The sequence below is a fragment of the Cebus imitator genome, unplaced genomic scaffold (genome assembly GCF_001604975.1).
Source record: "Cebus imitator isolate Cc_AM_T3 unplaced genomic scaffold, Cebus_imitator-1.0 Scaffold448, whole genome shotgun sequence".
Lineage (NCBI taxonomy): Eukaryota > Metazoa > Chordata > Mammalia > Primates > Cebidae > Cebus > Cebus imitator.
Genome location: NW_016107763.1, coordinates 108181 through 122734, shown reverse-complemented (window position 1 = coordinate 122734; position 14554 = coordinate 108181). Strand labels below are relative to the sequence as shown.

Below are 14554 nucleotides of genomic sequence, written 5' to 3'. Positions count from 1 at the left end.
AGAAACAATTCAAACGTCCATCAACTGATGAATGGATAAACCATTGTGATTTCAGCCATACAAAGGAGTATGTTATTCAGCCATAAAAACAAATGAAGTACTGATACATGCTCCAAGGTGGATGAACCTCAAAAACATTATGCTAGGTGAAAGAAGCCAGACACAAAAGGTCGCATATTGTATGAGTCCATTTATGTGAAATGGCCAGAATAGGTAAATCCATAGAGACAGAAAGCGGACCGGTGGTTGCCAAGGCCTGGGAGGAAAGGGAAACTTGGCAGTAAGTACTTCATGGAGTTGGCTGTGCTTCAGCGTGATGGAAATATTCTGGAAACAACAGAATGGTGCTTGCACAACATTGTACATTTACTAAATGCCACTGAATTGTTCACCTTAAAATGGTCAATATTACGTTATGTGGATTTCACTTTAATCACAAAAAGAAAGAGAAACGCTGGCGTTTACGCAGGCTGGACTGGGGACGCTCCTCTCCGCGGCCTTGTTGGCAGCGCCTCCGCTCCCCGCCCTCCCCGCGCCGGGCGAATCTGGAGGGCCACGCTGTGGCGGAGCAACCACCACAGGGCTGCCAGAGAGAAGGCGAGCCGGGAGGAAGAGGAGAGGCGGGCAGCACCCTCACGCCTCCACGCCAGACTGGACCGGAAGGAAACCGGAACCTCTCTGCCTAGCGTGCCTCTTTCCGGAAGCTGCTTGAGTCGGGACGCCAACGTCGGCGACGCTGGAAGCAGACTTCCGGCGCTCTATTTTCTCATCGGGTAAGTGCGGCAAGGAAGCGGCGGTGGCGATGAGACAGAAACACTACCTTGAGGCTGCGGCGCGGGGACTGCACGACAGCTGTCCGGGCCAAGCCCGCTATCTCCTGTAAGAGGACGGGAGATGAGGCGGGAGGCGAGCAGGGAGGTGTTCCTTTTTCCCCTCACAAGTCTTTTTCTCTTTTACAGCTGGGCCTACACTTCGTCGCACGGTAAGAACGTCTATCCCTTGTGCCTTGGGCTCTTGTTACCCCGCTTTCCTCCATTCCGCACAACGCTAAAATAAGGCCAATGGACTCACTGCCCTCCTTAACAACCATATCCTTCGACAAAATCCACATGCTTCTCAGTTTTGTGAAAAATCCAAATTCCTTAATGTGCCTTGTCTTGCTTTGTTAGCGGCACTTGACACATTGATCAGTCTTCTCGAAATAGTTTTCTCCCTTGGCTTCTAGGTCATTACGTAGTTCACCTCCTCTTTACCAATTTATTACTTATCGATTTGCTTTGCTGTTTCCTCCTAATCTCCCCAAGCTTTAAGTATTGCCGTGTTCCAGTACTCAGCCCTTGGACCTCTTTTCCACGTACACTTACTTCCTGACAGTTTTTCATCTAGTCTCATGTCTTTTAAATACCATATACTGAGGACTTACAAATTTATATATTCAGCGCAGATCTCTCCTCTGAATTTTAGACTCATACATCCAAATGTCTTCTTGACCAATTCTTTTCAATATCTAGTAATTTCAAACTTAGCTAATGTGTCCAAAACCTGAGCTTTACCCCCAATAAGATCCTCCAGTTTTTCTCATTTCAGTAAATAATTCCATCTTTCCCTTATAGTTATTAGACCCCCAAAACCTTGGAGCCATTCTTGACTCCCTAACAACTCTCCTCCCAGCAAATCCTGTCGGCTTTAAAATATATCCAGAATCGGCCAGGAGCGGTGGCTCTCGCCTGTAATCTCAGCATTCTGGGAGGTTCACATGGGTGGATCACTTGAGGCCAGGTGTTCGGGACAAGCCTGGCCAACATGGTGAAACCCCGTCTCTACTAAAAATACAAAAAAATTAGCCTAGTGTGGTGGCGCACGCCTGTAATCCCAGCCAGTCTGGAGGGTGAGGCATGAGAATCTCTTGAACCCGGGAGGCAGCGATTGCAGTGAGCGGAGATGGAGTGCACTCTACTCCTCACCACATCCATCGCTACCACCCTGCTCCAGGCCATCACCGGCCCCCTCCTGGATTACTGCTAACAGCTCCCATGTGTTTCTAGTTTGTTCTCAAGCCAGCAGCCAGAGTGAATCTGATAAAAACCAAAGCTACCTCGTGTCACTTCTCGGCCAGAAACTCAAATGGCTTCCCATCTCCCAGTAAAAGTGAAAGTCCTTTAAAAGGATTGTAAGGCCCGGTATCATAGGCCCACGTACCTCTCTGACCTACTCTGTCTTTCCCTCACGCAACTCGTCACACTAGGCCTCCTTGCTGTTCTCTTTCAGGGCCTTTGCAGCTACTCTTCACTCTGCCTGGGATTCTTGCCTCACATACCTGCTTCCATTGGAATCCTCCATTTCCCTCTGGTCTCTATGATATCACTCAATGAAGTTTTCCCTCGCCACCTGTTTAAAATTACAGTAACTCCATCAGCACTTCTATTCCCCTTTCCTGTCTTACTTTTTTATTCCCAGCACTTAACATTTGATGTTGTTATATTTATTATATGCCTCGGTGAATTCTCGTTTTTTTCACTGCTATGTCTCCAGCACTCAGAACAGTGCCTGGTGTTGTCACTTGGTAAATATGAATGAATTGCACATTTGGCAGAGCTAAGTTTAAGTGTGGTCCTTGGCTTTATAAGTTCTGTTATATCCCTGGCACTTAGCACAGTGCTCAACAGTAGGTACTAAATAAATATTCATTGTGTTAATTGTTTAAAAAGAGAAACAATCGCAGTGCAATTTGTTATTTTGTGGTAAATGCATTGGTAAAATTGGTGAAACATAACAGCCTTTTAAAGCTTACTAGCAAGTAATGAGAAGTGGCTAGATTTTTGATATATTTTAAAGCCTATAGGATATGCTAGCATAAGTTGGAGATTTGCCTATTTGTTGCTGAAAGGAGTGAATGGATGGAATTAGAGTATTTTGCAAAGTAAATTACTGCCAATTTATCTTTTTGTAAATTTTCATACTTTGAGTTTGCCTAAGAATGTATATCTGCTTATATTAAATATCAATATACTTTTTATAATGTTGGCAGTTTGAGGTAACAAAATATTCTGATTTGCTGAATTGTGAGTTTCATTTGTATAATTTTAGATGATAAGAGCACTTTTGAAGAAACGTGTCCATACTGTTTCCAGTTGTTGGTTCTGGATAACTCTCGAGTGCGTCTCAAACCCAAAGCCAAGATGACATCCAAAATACAGAAACTTCTTAATCGAGAGGCAAGAAACTATACACTCAGTTTTAAAGAAGCAAAAATTGTCAAAAAGTTCAAAGACTCTAAAAGTGTATTGGTAAGATTTCAGTTCCAGTATCTATGAGTAAACTAATATTTTCTGTCACTTAAAATCAGCTTAAGAATCAGCCTTGATGTAACTCAGAGATTTATAATAGTATAGTTGGATTATCAAAATATATACATAAACATTTCTCTAAGGATTAGTGTTTCATTATAAGGACAGCTTATTTTTATTTTTCATGATTACCTAAACCAAACATCATGAGCTCTCAATTGTTTTGAGATCCCATTTTTGAGCATTATTTTTCACAAATGTGAGGATTTCTTGAGCTGACCATTATGACTCCACCTGAATTGCAGTTACCACTACATTATTTTTTCAGTTAATGATCCTTTGCTTCAAACAGTAGTATATATGTAGGTGTCAATGTCACTTCTTCAGCTGTCCTCCCACTCCATATCAGTGTGTGTTTATAGCTATACCCAATAAAGGTGAATGCATCTTTTGCTTTTTAAACATTTTATTGAGGGACTATCGTATGCCAAGCAGTATTTAATATTGAGGATATAAGATGGAATAAAACAACCAAAATCAAATTACTTATGGTTTACTATATAGAGGCCAGTAGCAGATATACATTATATCCTGCATATTCATTGTTAACGTTTATCAACCATTCAAGTGCCTGCTTATTGTCCAGCACTGTGCTGGGCACTGGACATTATGACAGCTTATGTCTGGCCTAAGACTGTAATTAGTAATTACTTGATTGAAAATTGCCATATTTAGGAGTTTACCAGTGTTGGACAGGTAGGCGCATTTTGCTTTGTCATAAAAAAATTAAATGGTTAAAGGGAAAGAGAGAAGAGAGAGAATATTGAAGTGATACAGAATTCAGTTTCTTAGTTCTTGGAGAATTGTATTTTTCAAAAAATATTACTGCCACATGTTTGAAAAATGTTGCCTCACTGTCTTGCAGTGTTTTGCCCTCATGAAACTTATATTCTAATGTATTTTAATCAGAAGTTAGCTAGAAAGGTGCTAAGTAAAGGCATTTGTTTTTCTGATTTATTTTAATCTGTATACAGCCTCCTCCCAAAAAGTGTAAAGCAACACAGACCTTTGATAGATACAGATCTTCCATTGGCATTTTCATCTGCTCATGAACATCAAACTACTTCTCACTTAAACTAATTTATATTAATTTGCTGAGGCATGGGCTGAATCCTGTGCATAGTGAGTTAGATATGTAGAATTAGTTAGGAAATGGACCATTTATTGAGAAGTGAATCTTGAAAAGAAAGTCAACCTCTAGAGCTAATGATGAGTGAAGTGGTATGAGAATATAACAACTCATTTGGTTGTATAAGTTACTTTAGACCTATAAAATTGCTAAGGATTTGAAGGGGCTACTTACATTTCCAGTGACATTCTGCTTTGTTTTTTTTACCATGGGAAGAGGCTTGAAGTTAATCTGCAAAAAATATTAAATGCTTACTGCTCTTACAAAGACTATTTCTCCAGATGTTAAAGAGTATCATCTCCCATCTTTTCCCTAATTCTCCCCAAACATGGTTTTATATTTAAAAATTAGAGAGTTCACTATACAGTATTTGAAAAACCTATTTTAAATTAAATACAGATGTTTAGCCATTCATTTCTTATTGAACGTTTTCTCATTTTAAATTTGTCTTGTTGGCGAGGTGCAGTGGCTCCAGCCTATAATTCCAGCACTTTGGGAGGTCAAGATGGGTGGATTGCCTGAGGTCAGGAGTTCAAGACCAGCCTGGCTAACATGGCGAAACCCTGTCTATACTAAAATACCAAAATTAGCCAGCGCAGTGGCAGATTCTTATAGTCCCAGTTACTCAGAAGGCTGAGGCAGGATTGTTTGAACCAGGGAGGCAAAGGTTGCAGTGAGTCAAGATCGCACCACTGTACTCCTGGCTGGGCAACAGAACGAGACTGTCAAAAAAAAAAAAAAAGTTTTGTCCAGTTCTTGCCACTAGATTGCAAGTTTTCCAAGTGCAGCCTCTATTTTACTTACCCCTGTAGTATGTGGTATAATCTCTGACATTTAAGAATTCAATGAACATGTGGTTTATGGGGTTACACTGTAAGAAAAATGACAGGACTGACATTTCTTCTTTTTATGGTAGTTGATCACTTGTAAAACATGCAACAGGACAGTGAAACATCATGGTCAAAGCAGAAGCTTTCTTTCAACATTGAAGAGCAATCCTACCACTCCTACAAGTAAACTTACCCTGAAAACACCAGAGAGAAGGACTGCAGACCCAAATCATGAGAAGTCTGGCTCCAAAGGCAAGAGTCCAGCATTGATTTTCAGGTATCTTAATCCATGAACTCTTTGAATTGCCAGTGTTAACTCATGTGCTTTCTTCTAATTTTTTGTGTTTAATATTTACTTGCCAAATATGCCATGTATTTCAGGACTTGGCCATGTTTCCTCCATACCCTTTTCTAATGTCACATACTCCCATATCTTCAATGCTCATGTCAATGCATTTGACTTCTAGGTATGTTACTCTACTTCCAACATCTCCTGGGCCTGTTTCCAGCTGCCTGCTAAATATATCTGCTTCAGTCCCCTACATGTTCAAAACTTAGTTCATCATTTCCCCACAGCTAACCACTCAAACCTGCCCATCCTCCTGAGTTCGTTATTTTGTGAATGAACATACCTTTGTGGACATTTTGACCTAAAATGACAGGTATATTCAAAAATCCTTATTCCCTTGGTCCTTGTCACCGATTTCAATATATTTTACTTCCATGCCGTTTTCATCTTTTTGCCCTTTTTTCTTCCTAATGCTGCTATATTCTGGTTTAGGTCCTTATGCACCATTTGTCAGGACTACTGCAATGATTTTCCTAATGGTCTCCCTGTTTCCAGTATCAAACTCTTCTAGTGTGATCATCTTTCTGGAGCATAGCTCTGATTAGAAGTATCACTCTGTAGCATATGGATCAATGCTTTAGCATGGCTTTCCAGGCCTGTCTGGCACCAGTCTGTCTGCCTGTCTTACTTTGCCTTAATTCTTCCTTTGTGCCAACAAAACTGAACCATTCACAGCCGGGTGCGATGGCTTACGCCTGTAATCCTAGCAATTTGGGAGGGCAAGGTGGGCAGATTCCCTGAGATCAGGAGTTCGAGACAAGCCAGTGCAACATGGTGAAACCCCATCTCTACTAAAATACAAAAAATTAGCCAGGTGTGGCAGTGTGCACCTGTAGTCCCAGCTACTTGGGAGGCTGAGGCAGGAGAATTGCTTGAGCCCAGGAGGCAAAGGTTGCAGCGAGATGAAATGGCGCCACTGCACTTCAGCCTGGGCAGTGGAGCAAGACTCCATCTCCAGAAAAAACAAACGTGAACCATTCACAGTATACTTTCTTGTCCTAAATGTTTGTTCTTGCCCTTAACTCTGTCAGAAATTCCTGAGGAAATCTAGCTGAACAGGGATTTATCAAATGATACTACACCAAGGATAGCCATTGCCTGTATATATCCATAATACAAAAAGAGTAGAAAATGATTGTCATTTGTTGGTATAACTAAATGTGGTTTTGTTTCTTTTCAGAACACCTACATCTGGACAGTCAGTATCTACTTCCTCAAAGAATATGAGTAAAACAAAGAAACATTTCTCTCAACTAAAAGTGTTACTTAGTCAGAATGAATCCCAAAAGAATCCAAAGGTGGACTTCAGAAATTTCTTATCTTCTCTGAAGGGTGGACCTTGAAAATAAGACATGCCTGATGTCAATTCTGAAACGATAGTAAAACAACTTTTTAAACTTTTATTTTTTGAATACATGGAAACTAGATCTGAATGCAAACTTTTCTTGGCATCCTTTGGGAAAATACCTCATTAGTATGAATACCTGAAACCTGCCTACCTCATAGGATGGTTGTGAAGATCAAAAAATATATGAAAGTTCTTTGTAGATATGTATGTGTAGATATATATGTGTATGTATGTAAAGCTGTATATGTACATTGAGTAGTGGCATTACTATTGTTTCTTCCTTTAGTTAGCAGTTTTTATGTATGTTATTTTCTTTCAAAAGGGAATTGAGATCTTTATGAGAGGATCTATTCACTCATGAGGTTTCTTCCATGTGTCTATGGCATTATTGATAATTCAGGGAAAGGATTAAGTGGGTCCTTATTTTCTCACAATTATCTGCATAACTGTCTTAGTAAAACCTGAACCTTATTCCCATTTTGAATGCAAAAGTAAATATCTGGAACATTCCTGATTATAGATCACTCAATGGGAGTCTAAAATTTTCTTTCTGTTTAGAAAAGGGAACATACTGTTGGTGATACTATAAATAAGTACAGCAACTTTGGAGAAAACAGTATGGAGGTTCCTCAAAAAACTAAAGGTAGAATTACCATATGATCCCACATCTGGGTATATATCCAAAGGAATTGAAATCAGTATGTCAAAGAGATGTTTGCCCTACAATGTTTCATTGTAGTGTTATTCACAATAACCAAGATATGGAAACAGCAGAAATGATTGTCAAAGGATGGATTTTTTAAAAATCTGGTGTGTATACACAATGGAATACTATTCAGCCTTTAAAAAGCAAGAAATTCTAAGAAAACATATATGAGGCCAACAAACACATGAAAAAACACTCATCATCACTAGTCATTAGAGAAATGCAAATCAAAACCACATTGAGATACCATTTCATGCCAGTTAGAATGGCGATCATTAAAGAGTCTGAAGACAACAGATGCTGGAAGGGATGTGGAGAAATAGGAACACTTTTACATTGTTGGTGGGACTGTAAATTAGTGCAACCATTGTGGAAGACAGTATGGCAATTCCTCAAGGATCTAGAAATAGAAATACCATTTGACCCAGCAATCCCATTACTGGGTATATACCCAAAGAATTAGAAATTGTTCTGTTATAAAGACACATGCACATGTATGTTCATTGTGGCACTGTTTACAATGGCAAAGACTTGGAACCAACCCAAATGTCCATCAGTGATAGACTGGATAAAGAAAATGTGGCACATGCACCATGGAATATTATGCAGCCATAAAAAACGATGAGTTCGTGTCCTTCATAGGGACATGGATGAATCTGGAAACCATACTCAGCAAACTGACACAAGAACAAAACCAAACACCGCATTTTCTCACTCATAGGCAGATGTTGAACAGTGAGAACACGTGGACACGGAGGTGAGCATCACACTGCGGTCAGTTGGGGCTAGAGGACGGACAGTGGGGAGTGGGGAAGGTGGAGAGGGATAACGTGGGGAGAAATACCAGAGTTAGGTGATGGAGGGATGAAGGTGGTAAACCATCTTGACATGTATGTACCTATGCAACAATCCTGCAAGAAAGAAATTCAGTTATGGTAATGTGGATGAACCTATAAGACATGCTAAGTCAAATAAGCCAGACATGACAAATGCTGTATTATTTATATGGGATCTAAAAATGTAGAACTCAGAAGTAGAGGATATAATGGTGAATACTGGAGGTTGTGGTTGGGAATGAGGTGAGTAGAAAAGGGAAATTTTAAGAGGAGTAAGTTCCAATGAACTGTTGTACAGCATGGTGACTATAGTTAATACATATTTCAAAATAGCTGAAAGAGAGGTTTTGGCTTTTTTTTTTTTTTTTTTTCTTTTTTTTGAGATAGAGCCTTGCTCTGTCATCTGGGCTGGAGTGCCATGGCATGACCATAGATCACTGTAGCCTTGAACTTCTGAGCTCAAGTGATCCTGCTGCTTCAACCTCCAGAATAGTTGGGACCACAGGCACACACCACTGCACCTGGCTAATATTTTATTATTATTATTTTTTCATTTCCCACTACAAGAAGCCATAATTTTTTTTAAATTTATTTTTATTTTTATTTTTTTTGTAGAGGCAAGATCTTACTATGTTGCCCAGGCTGGTCTTGAACTCCTGGCTTCAAGCAGTCTTCCCACCTCTCCCTCCCAAAGTGCTAGGATTGCAGATGTGAGCCACAATGCCCAGCCAAAAGAGAGGGTCTTCTAATGTTCTCTCCGCAAAGAAATGATAAATATTTGAGGTGATGGATCTATTAATTAGCCTGATTGCATTACTCCAGAGTGTATACATGTAACAAAACATCACATTGTGTCCCGTAAATATATGCAACTATTATTTGTCAATTAAAAAACTCAAAAGGCCAAAGTTAACCACTTGATCTTATAGTTGCATGAAATGAAATTGTGCTAGCTGGTGCCACCACGAAAAGGCCAGGTGTTCACTTTGTGTCCACAACATCTAGCACAACACAATGGTGATGGTAGCTGCTTTATCCTGGCTAATTTCTCTCTAGAACATTTGTTTCTCTTGAACTCTTCTTGCTCCTGATAGTGAGCTCTTTGCAGTTCTCAATATATACCATCTACTTGTCAGCTTTGGGCCTTTGCACATGCAAAGGACTCACTTTGGATACTGCCCTCCACCCAACCCCACTGCATTATGAGGGGCCACTCTTATCACAGTTCTGGTGACCCTGTAGTTTGTTTCTGATCATTACCAGCCGCCTGTGAGCTCTTTGCAGACCTGAGTGGTCTCACTTGTACCCCCAGCACCTAGTTTGTTGCCCAGCACATAGCACAAGATAGTCCTAGACTACTACATTTAATGAGTTCTACCTGTTCCACACTAGAACTAAGAACTAAGGTCTCTCTGAGCACATGATTGTAAAGTAGATAAAAAGTAGTAAAGACAGGAACTCTTAGGTGGTAAGTTGTTCATATTACTTCAGTTGCAAGTGAAGGACACCAGATTCTCTCGACTTTTCTGTTTGGCAGAAAGGTCTGGGCATTTCTAAAGGCAATATTTAAAAGTTGAAGTGTGGAGATAAAACTATAAAACCTTTAGAAGAAGATACAGGAGTAAATCTTCATAACCCTGGAATATGCAGTGGTTTCTTAGGACAGCAAAAGTACAAGCAACAACAAGAAAAATAAACAGATAAATTGGGCTTCATCAAAATTAAAGACTTGTGTGCTGTGTTCAAAGGACACCATCAAGAGAGTGAAGTCAGCCCCTGAATGGGAGAAAACACTTGCAAATTATATGCAAATAGTCTCCTACTTATCAACTTGAGATTTTTTAACATTACGATGGGTTTACCAGGACATAACCCATCCTGAATTGAGAAGCATTTATATCTGTTAAGGTACCTATATCCAGAATTATAAAGTACTCTTAAAATTCAATAATAAAAAGACAAAAGATGGTCAGAATCTGAACACAGCTCTCCAACATGGCTAATGAACATATGAAAAGATACTTCATACCTACTAGGCTGACTCACAGTACAAGTGGTGAAGATGTGAAGAAATTGGAACCATCACACATTACTCCTAGGATTATAAAATGGTGGAGTCACTTTGGAAGTTTGGCAGTCCCTCAAAATTTAAAGTTACCATATGACCCAACAATTCCACTCAGGCATATGCCCAAGAGAACTGAAAACAGATGTCCACACAAAAACCTATATATGAATGTTCATGGCAGTAGTGTTTATAATATGCATAAAATGGAAATTTCAAAATAGCTAAAATAATGTTTTTTGAATGTCCAGCAACTGTTGAATAAACAAAATGGGCTTTCCATACGGTGGAATGGTAACATTCAGCCATAAAAGAATTACTGATATATGCTAGGACATGAATGACCCTTGAAAACATATTAATTGCAAGAAGCCAGACACCAAAGACCACATATGGTGTGATTCCCTTTTTTGTTTTTGAGATGGAGTTTCGCTTTTATGGCCCAGGCTGGAGTGCAATGGCGTGATCTTGATTCACCGCAACCTCCTGGGTTCAAGCAATTCTCCTGCCTTAGCCTCCCTTAGCTGGGATATAGGCGCTTGTCACCACGCCCAGCTAATTTTTTGTATTTTTAGTAGAGACAGGTTTCACTATGTTGACCAGGCTGGTCTCGAACTCCTGACCTCAGATGATCCATCCGCCTCAGCCTCCCAAAATACTTGGATTACAGGTGTAAGCCACCATGCCTGGCTGTGTGATTCCATTTATATGGGATGTTCAGAATAGGAAAATACATAGAAATAGACAAGCGTTTGCCAGAGGAATAGGGAGAATAGGGAGCAACTCCTAATGAGTATGGGATTTCTTTTTAGGGTGATGAAAATATTCTGGGATTAGATAATGAACACTGTTGTACAATTCTGTATATACTAAAAACAAAATTCTACACATTGAAAGCATAAATTTTGTGTGAATTATTCTTTAAAAAGTAAACATTAACTTAAATTTAATGTAGACATTTAATTTTTAAGTCCTGTAAGGAGAAGCAGCAGAGGTGCAACATAGGCTCAGACTTTGAGCAGCTCTAATTTCATGGCTTTTCTGGGCCTCCACCATATTGCCATAGGGCTTGTCACATGTTTCTGCATCCTACTGGCTACAGCAGTGCTTCCTGAAGACAGCTCGACTTAGCCCTGTGCTGCTTTCCTAGTCATGGGCTGTGGAACCTGGAATATGTGACTAGAGTACCACTGACCCTGTGGACCGGCAAGCCTAAGTTAAAGGCAGCTATCATGTGAATGAAAAGGAGGCCCTCATCAGCTAGAAGGGGATGGATGGGGTAAGCAGAATCCTATTAGAAAAATAAGCCAACAGGAATGACTGGGAAAAGGGCAAGAGGGGACAAAAACTGATGTGCTTTGTTAGTGACACAAAGAACTCTGGGATGACAGAGTTGACAATCTGGAGGCCAAAATCATCTTTGACATACCCTAGTTCTTAAGTGTGCACTATTCTTCCCCTCAGCACAGCCCTTTGGGCCTTTTACACAAGGGTAACTTCTAATTTGACCTTTGCTCAGATTTTAGAACTCCCCAGTAATGTTCCCAAGTGGATCATATCTAAGAAGAGCAGTACCAGTGAATTAACTGGGTCTCAAAATACAATTGCACATTTCAGACGTTGCTTTAAAGTTGTGTCCTCTCATTTTTTCATTCCTGTTCAGTTATAATAGGCAGTCTTCCTCTTATTCACCAGGGGATTCCATCCCTCTTATTCAGGACCATGGTATATGGAATAGCCCTGCCTTCTCATCTTCAGCCTCTTGCTACAGAGGATCCATCCTCTTAGCACTTTTTTTCTTTTAGAAAAATATTTATTGCTGTGTAACACAGAGAAATACTCATAGCTCTGATCACAAATCTGAGTCAGATGTGTCTTGAAGAATGAGCTTCTGAGGAGCCCTGTACTCACCCTAGTACAGCTTTCACACAGGAGTTAGCTGAGTCTCCAGAATGTGTGCCTCCCAGTTTGTGAGCTCTGTGAGGGCTGTAACCCCAGGGTATAAGTAACTCATCTAGAACATGGGCAATATACTTCTCTCTGTCCTGACATTAAACTTACAATGAAATAGTTTTCAAAATAACAATAAATTTGTATATATTAGTTATTTGAAAAGAATCTCTATTTTTCTTTTAAAAATGTTATGATAGAAACAGCACAATCTACTTGTTTTAATTAATTACAACTTGTATTTTCCATTTTGATGCTCGAGTTGTTACATCTTGGTCAGTAGGAGCTCCTTTATATATAGTCTCATTTTGTTTAATTTTCATTTAATTCATCAGTATGTTGAGACAGGTTTTTAAAAAAACTTTTAAAAGTCCTTTTCATTGTTTATTCAATCCATGGTCAGTTGATCAAACTTCAGAAATGAGTACATATGTCATTCCTAGAGCTATAAAGCACTATCTATTTCCCACAGACATCAACCATTCTTTCCTCAGTGTTGTGTAACTTTTTCACACCACTTGTGTAGAACTTATGACATTATTTAAGTAAGTATCTTTCTCCTACATTAAATTCTGAGTTCTAGGAGGGCAAGCTGTATCTCACTCACTTTAATTCCTTTCTTATGCTTCTCCTATAATGTCTGCCACACAGTAAAGGCTCAACACATCTATTCAACAACCTTAGAAACCATGCTTGCTATAATGAATGGAAAAGAGGTCTTTATTTAGATACTGTGACTTATTAACTGGACTTCTGATAACTTAGGTCCATAAAATGTAGAAAAGCTGAGAAGAATTTTGCAATGGGTACCCTTAGGAAAGCACAAAAGTTGAGGAGACCACGTTCCTCTTACTGCTCTCTATAGTTCAGTTGGCACCACCTTTGAAGAGGAAAGCAACCCATCAAACTTTTCACCTAGACAGGTAACAAAGAAGTGTATTTTAACTCCTGTTCCAACTCCAGTCAACTTGGTAATGGCTGCCTGGAGTGCTGATTGTATTCAGGCTTCATAGAATTAGTGATATAGTCCATCAGCAAGAGACAGAGGAACATAGGATGTGAAGGGCACGTGTGGCATACACTTGTCACCCTTCTCTGAAGGGATGATGGCATGGATTCAGATACAATGCAAATTTGTAGAGTTCTTTGATACACTATTGTCCAAAGTAAACAGAACTGAAGATGCTACAATTTTGAGCTTATAACTAAATTTTGCTGGCTTTTATTGATAAGTTCAGATAGTATGCATGTCTAGTAAGATTTAAAAAAAAATCTGAACACATCTGCAAACAACTGAAGTCGTGTTTCCATTTTATCCTTTGGAAAACAAAAGTATATTGTGTGGAGGATTTTTAGAGATGTAAAATAGTATTTTAATTTCATTAAGTAGCATACAAAGAAGTCTATGTATCTTTAACGTATTTAAAAAACAAATGAGATTTCTAGTGTAGAATGAAGAAATTCTAAAGTGCTTACAGAAGCTATCTAAATCCACACAATGTACTAAGTAACTTAGGTCCATAAAACGCTGCAAAGCTGAGGAAGAATTCTGCAATGGGTATCCTTAGGAAACTACCAACTCAACACGTTCCTCTTACTGTTCACTATGAAAATATATTACTTGGAACATGTTCCTCTTATTGTTCAACAGTAACATAAAAAATGTAAACTATATTTTAATGTCTCTGAGAAATGGATCATGGACTAAAGTAGAATTTGCAATGAACTGTAGAATTATATATGTATTTGAATTCTGCACTTCATGGAAAAGTTATAAAACTGAAATTTTGAATTAATATAAATGATATTGTGATTGAGAGCCATTAAGTTTATTCGGATATGTCTTTAAAAATTCAGTTGTGGCCGGGCGTGGTGGCTCACGCCTGTAATCCCAGCGCTTTGGGAGGCCGAGGCGGGTGGATAACGAGGTCAAGAGATTGAGACCATCCTGGTCAACATGGTGAAACCCCGTCTCTACTAAAAATACAAAAAAT

General features: G+C 39.3%; 1 protein-coding gene across 2 annotated transcripts; it reads left to right on the top strand.

Moving 5' to 3' along the window:
• Positions 1-527: 527 nt before the first annotated feature.
• Positions 528-7532, top strand: CUNH18orf21 (chromosome unknown C18orf21 homolog). Of its 2 annotated transcripts, XM_017511387.2 has the most exons (5): positions 528-879; positions 960-982; positions 3088-3287; positions 5393-5583; positions 6836-7527. In XM_017511387.2, the coding sequence occupies exons 1-5, from the start codon at positions 803-805 to the stop codon at positions 6996-6998; spliced, it is 654 nt and encodes a 217-aa protein (XP_017366876.1). In that variant the 5' UTR covers positions 528-802; the 3' UTR covers positions 6999-7527. The 2 variants fall into 2 exon arrangements, with proteins under 2 accessions (XP_017366876.1, XP_037588317.1); XM_037732389.1 differs by lacking the exon at positions 960-982 and having other exon boundaries at positions 529-879; positions 6836-7532.
• Positions 7533-14554: the final 7022 nt, after the last annotated feature.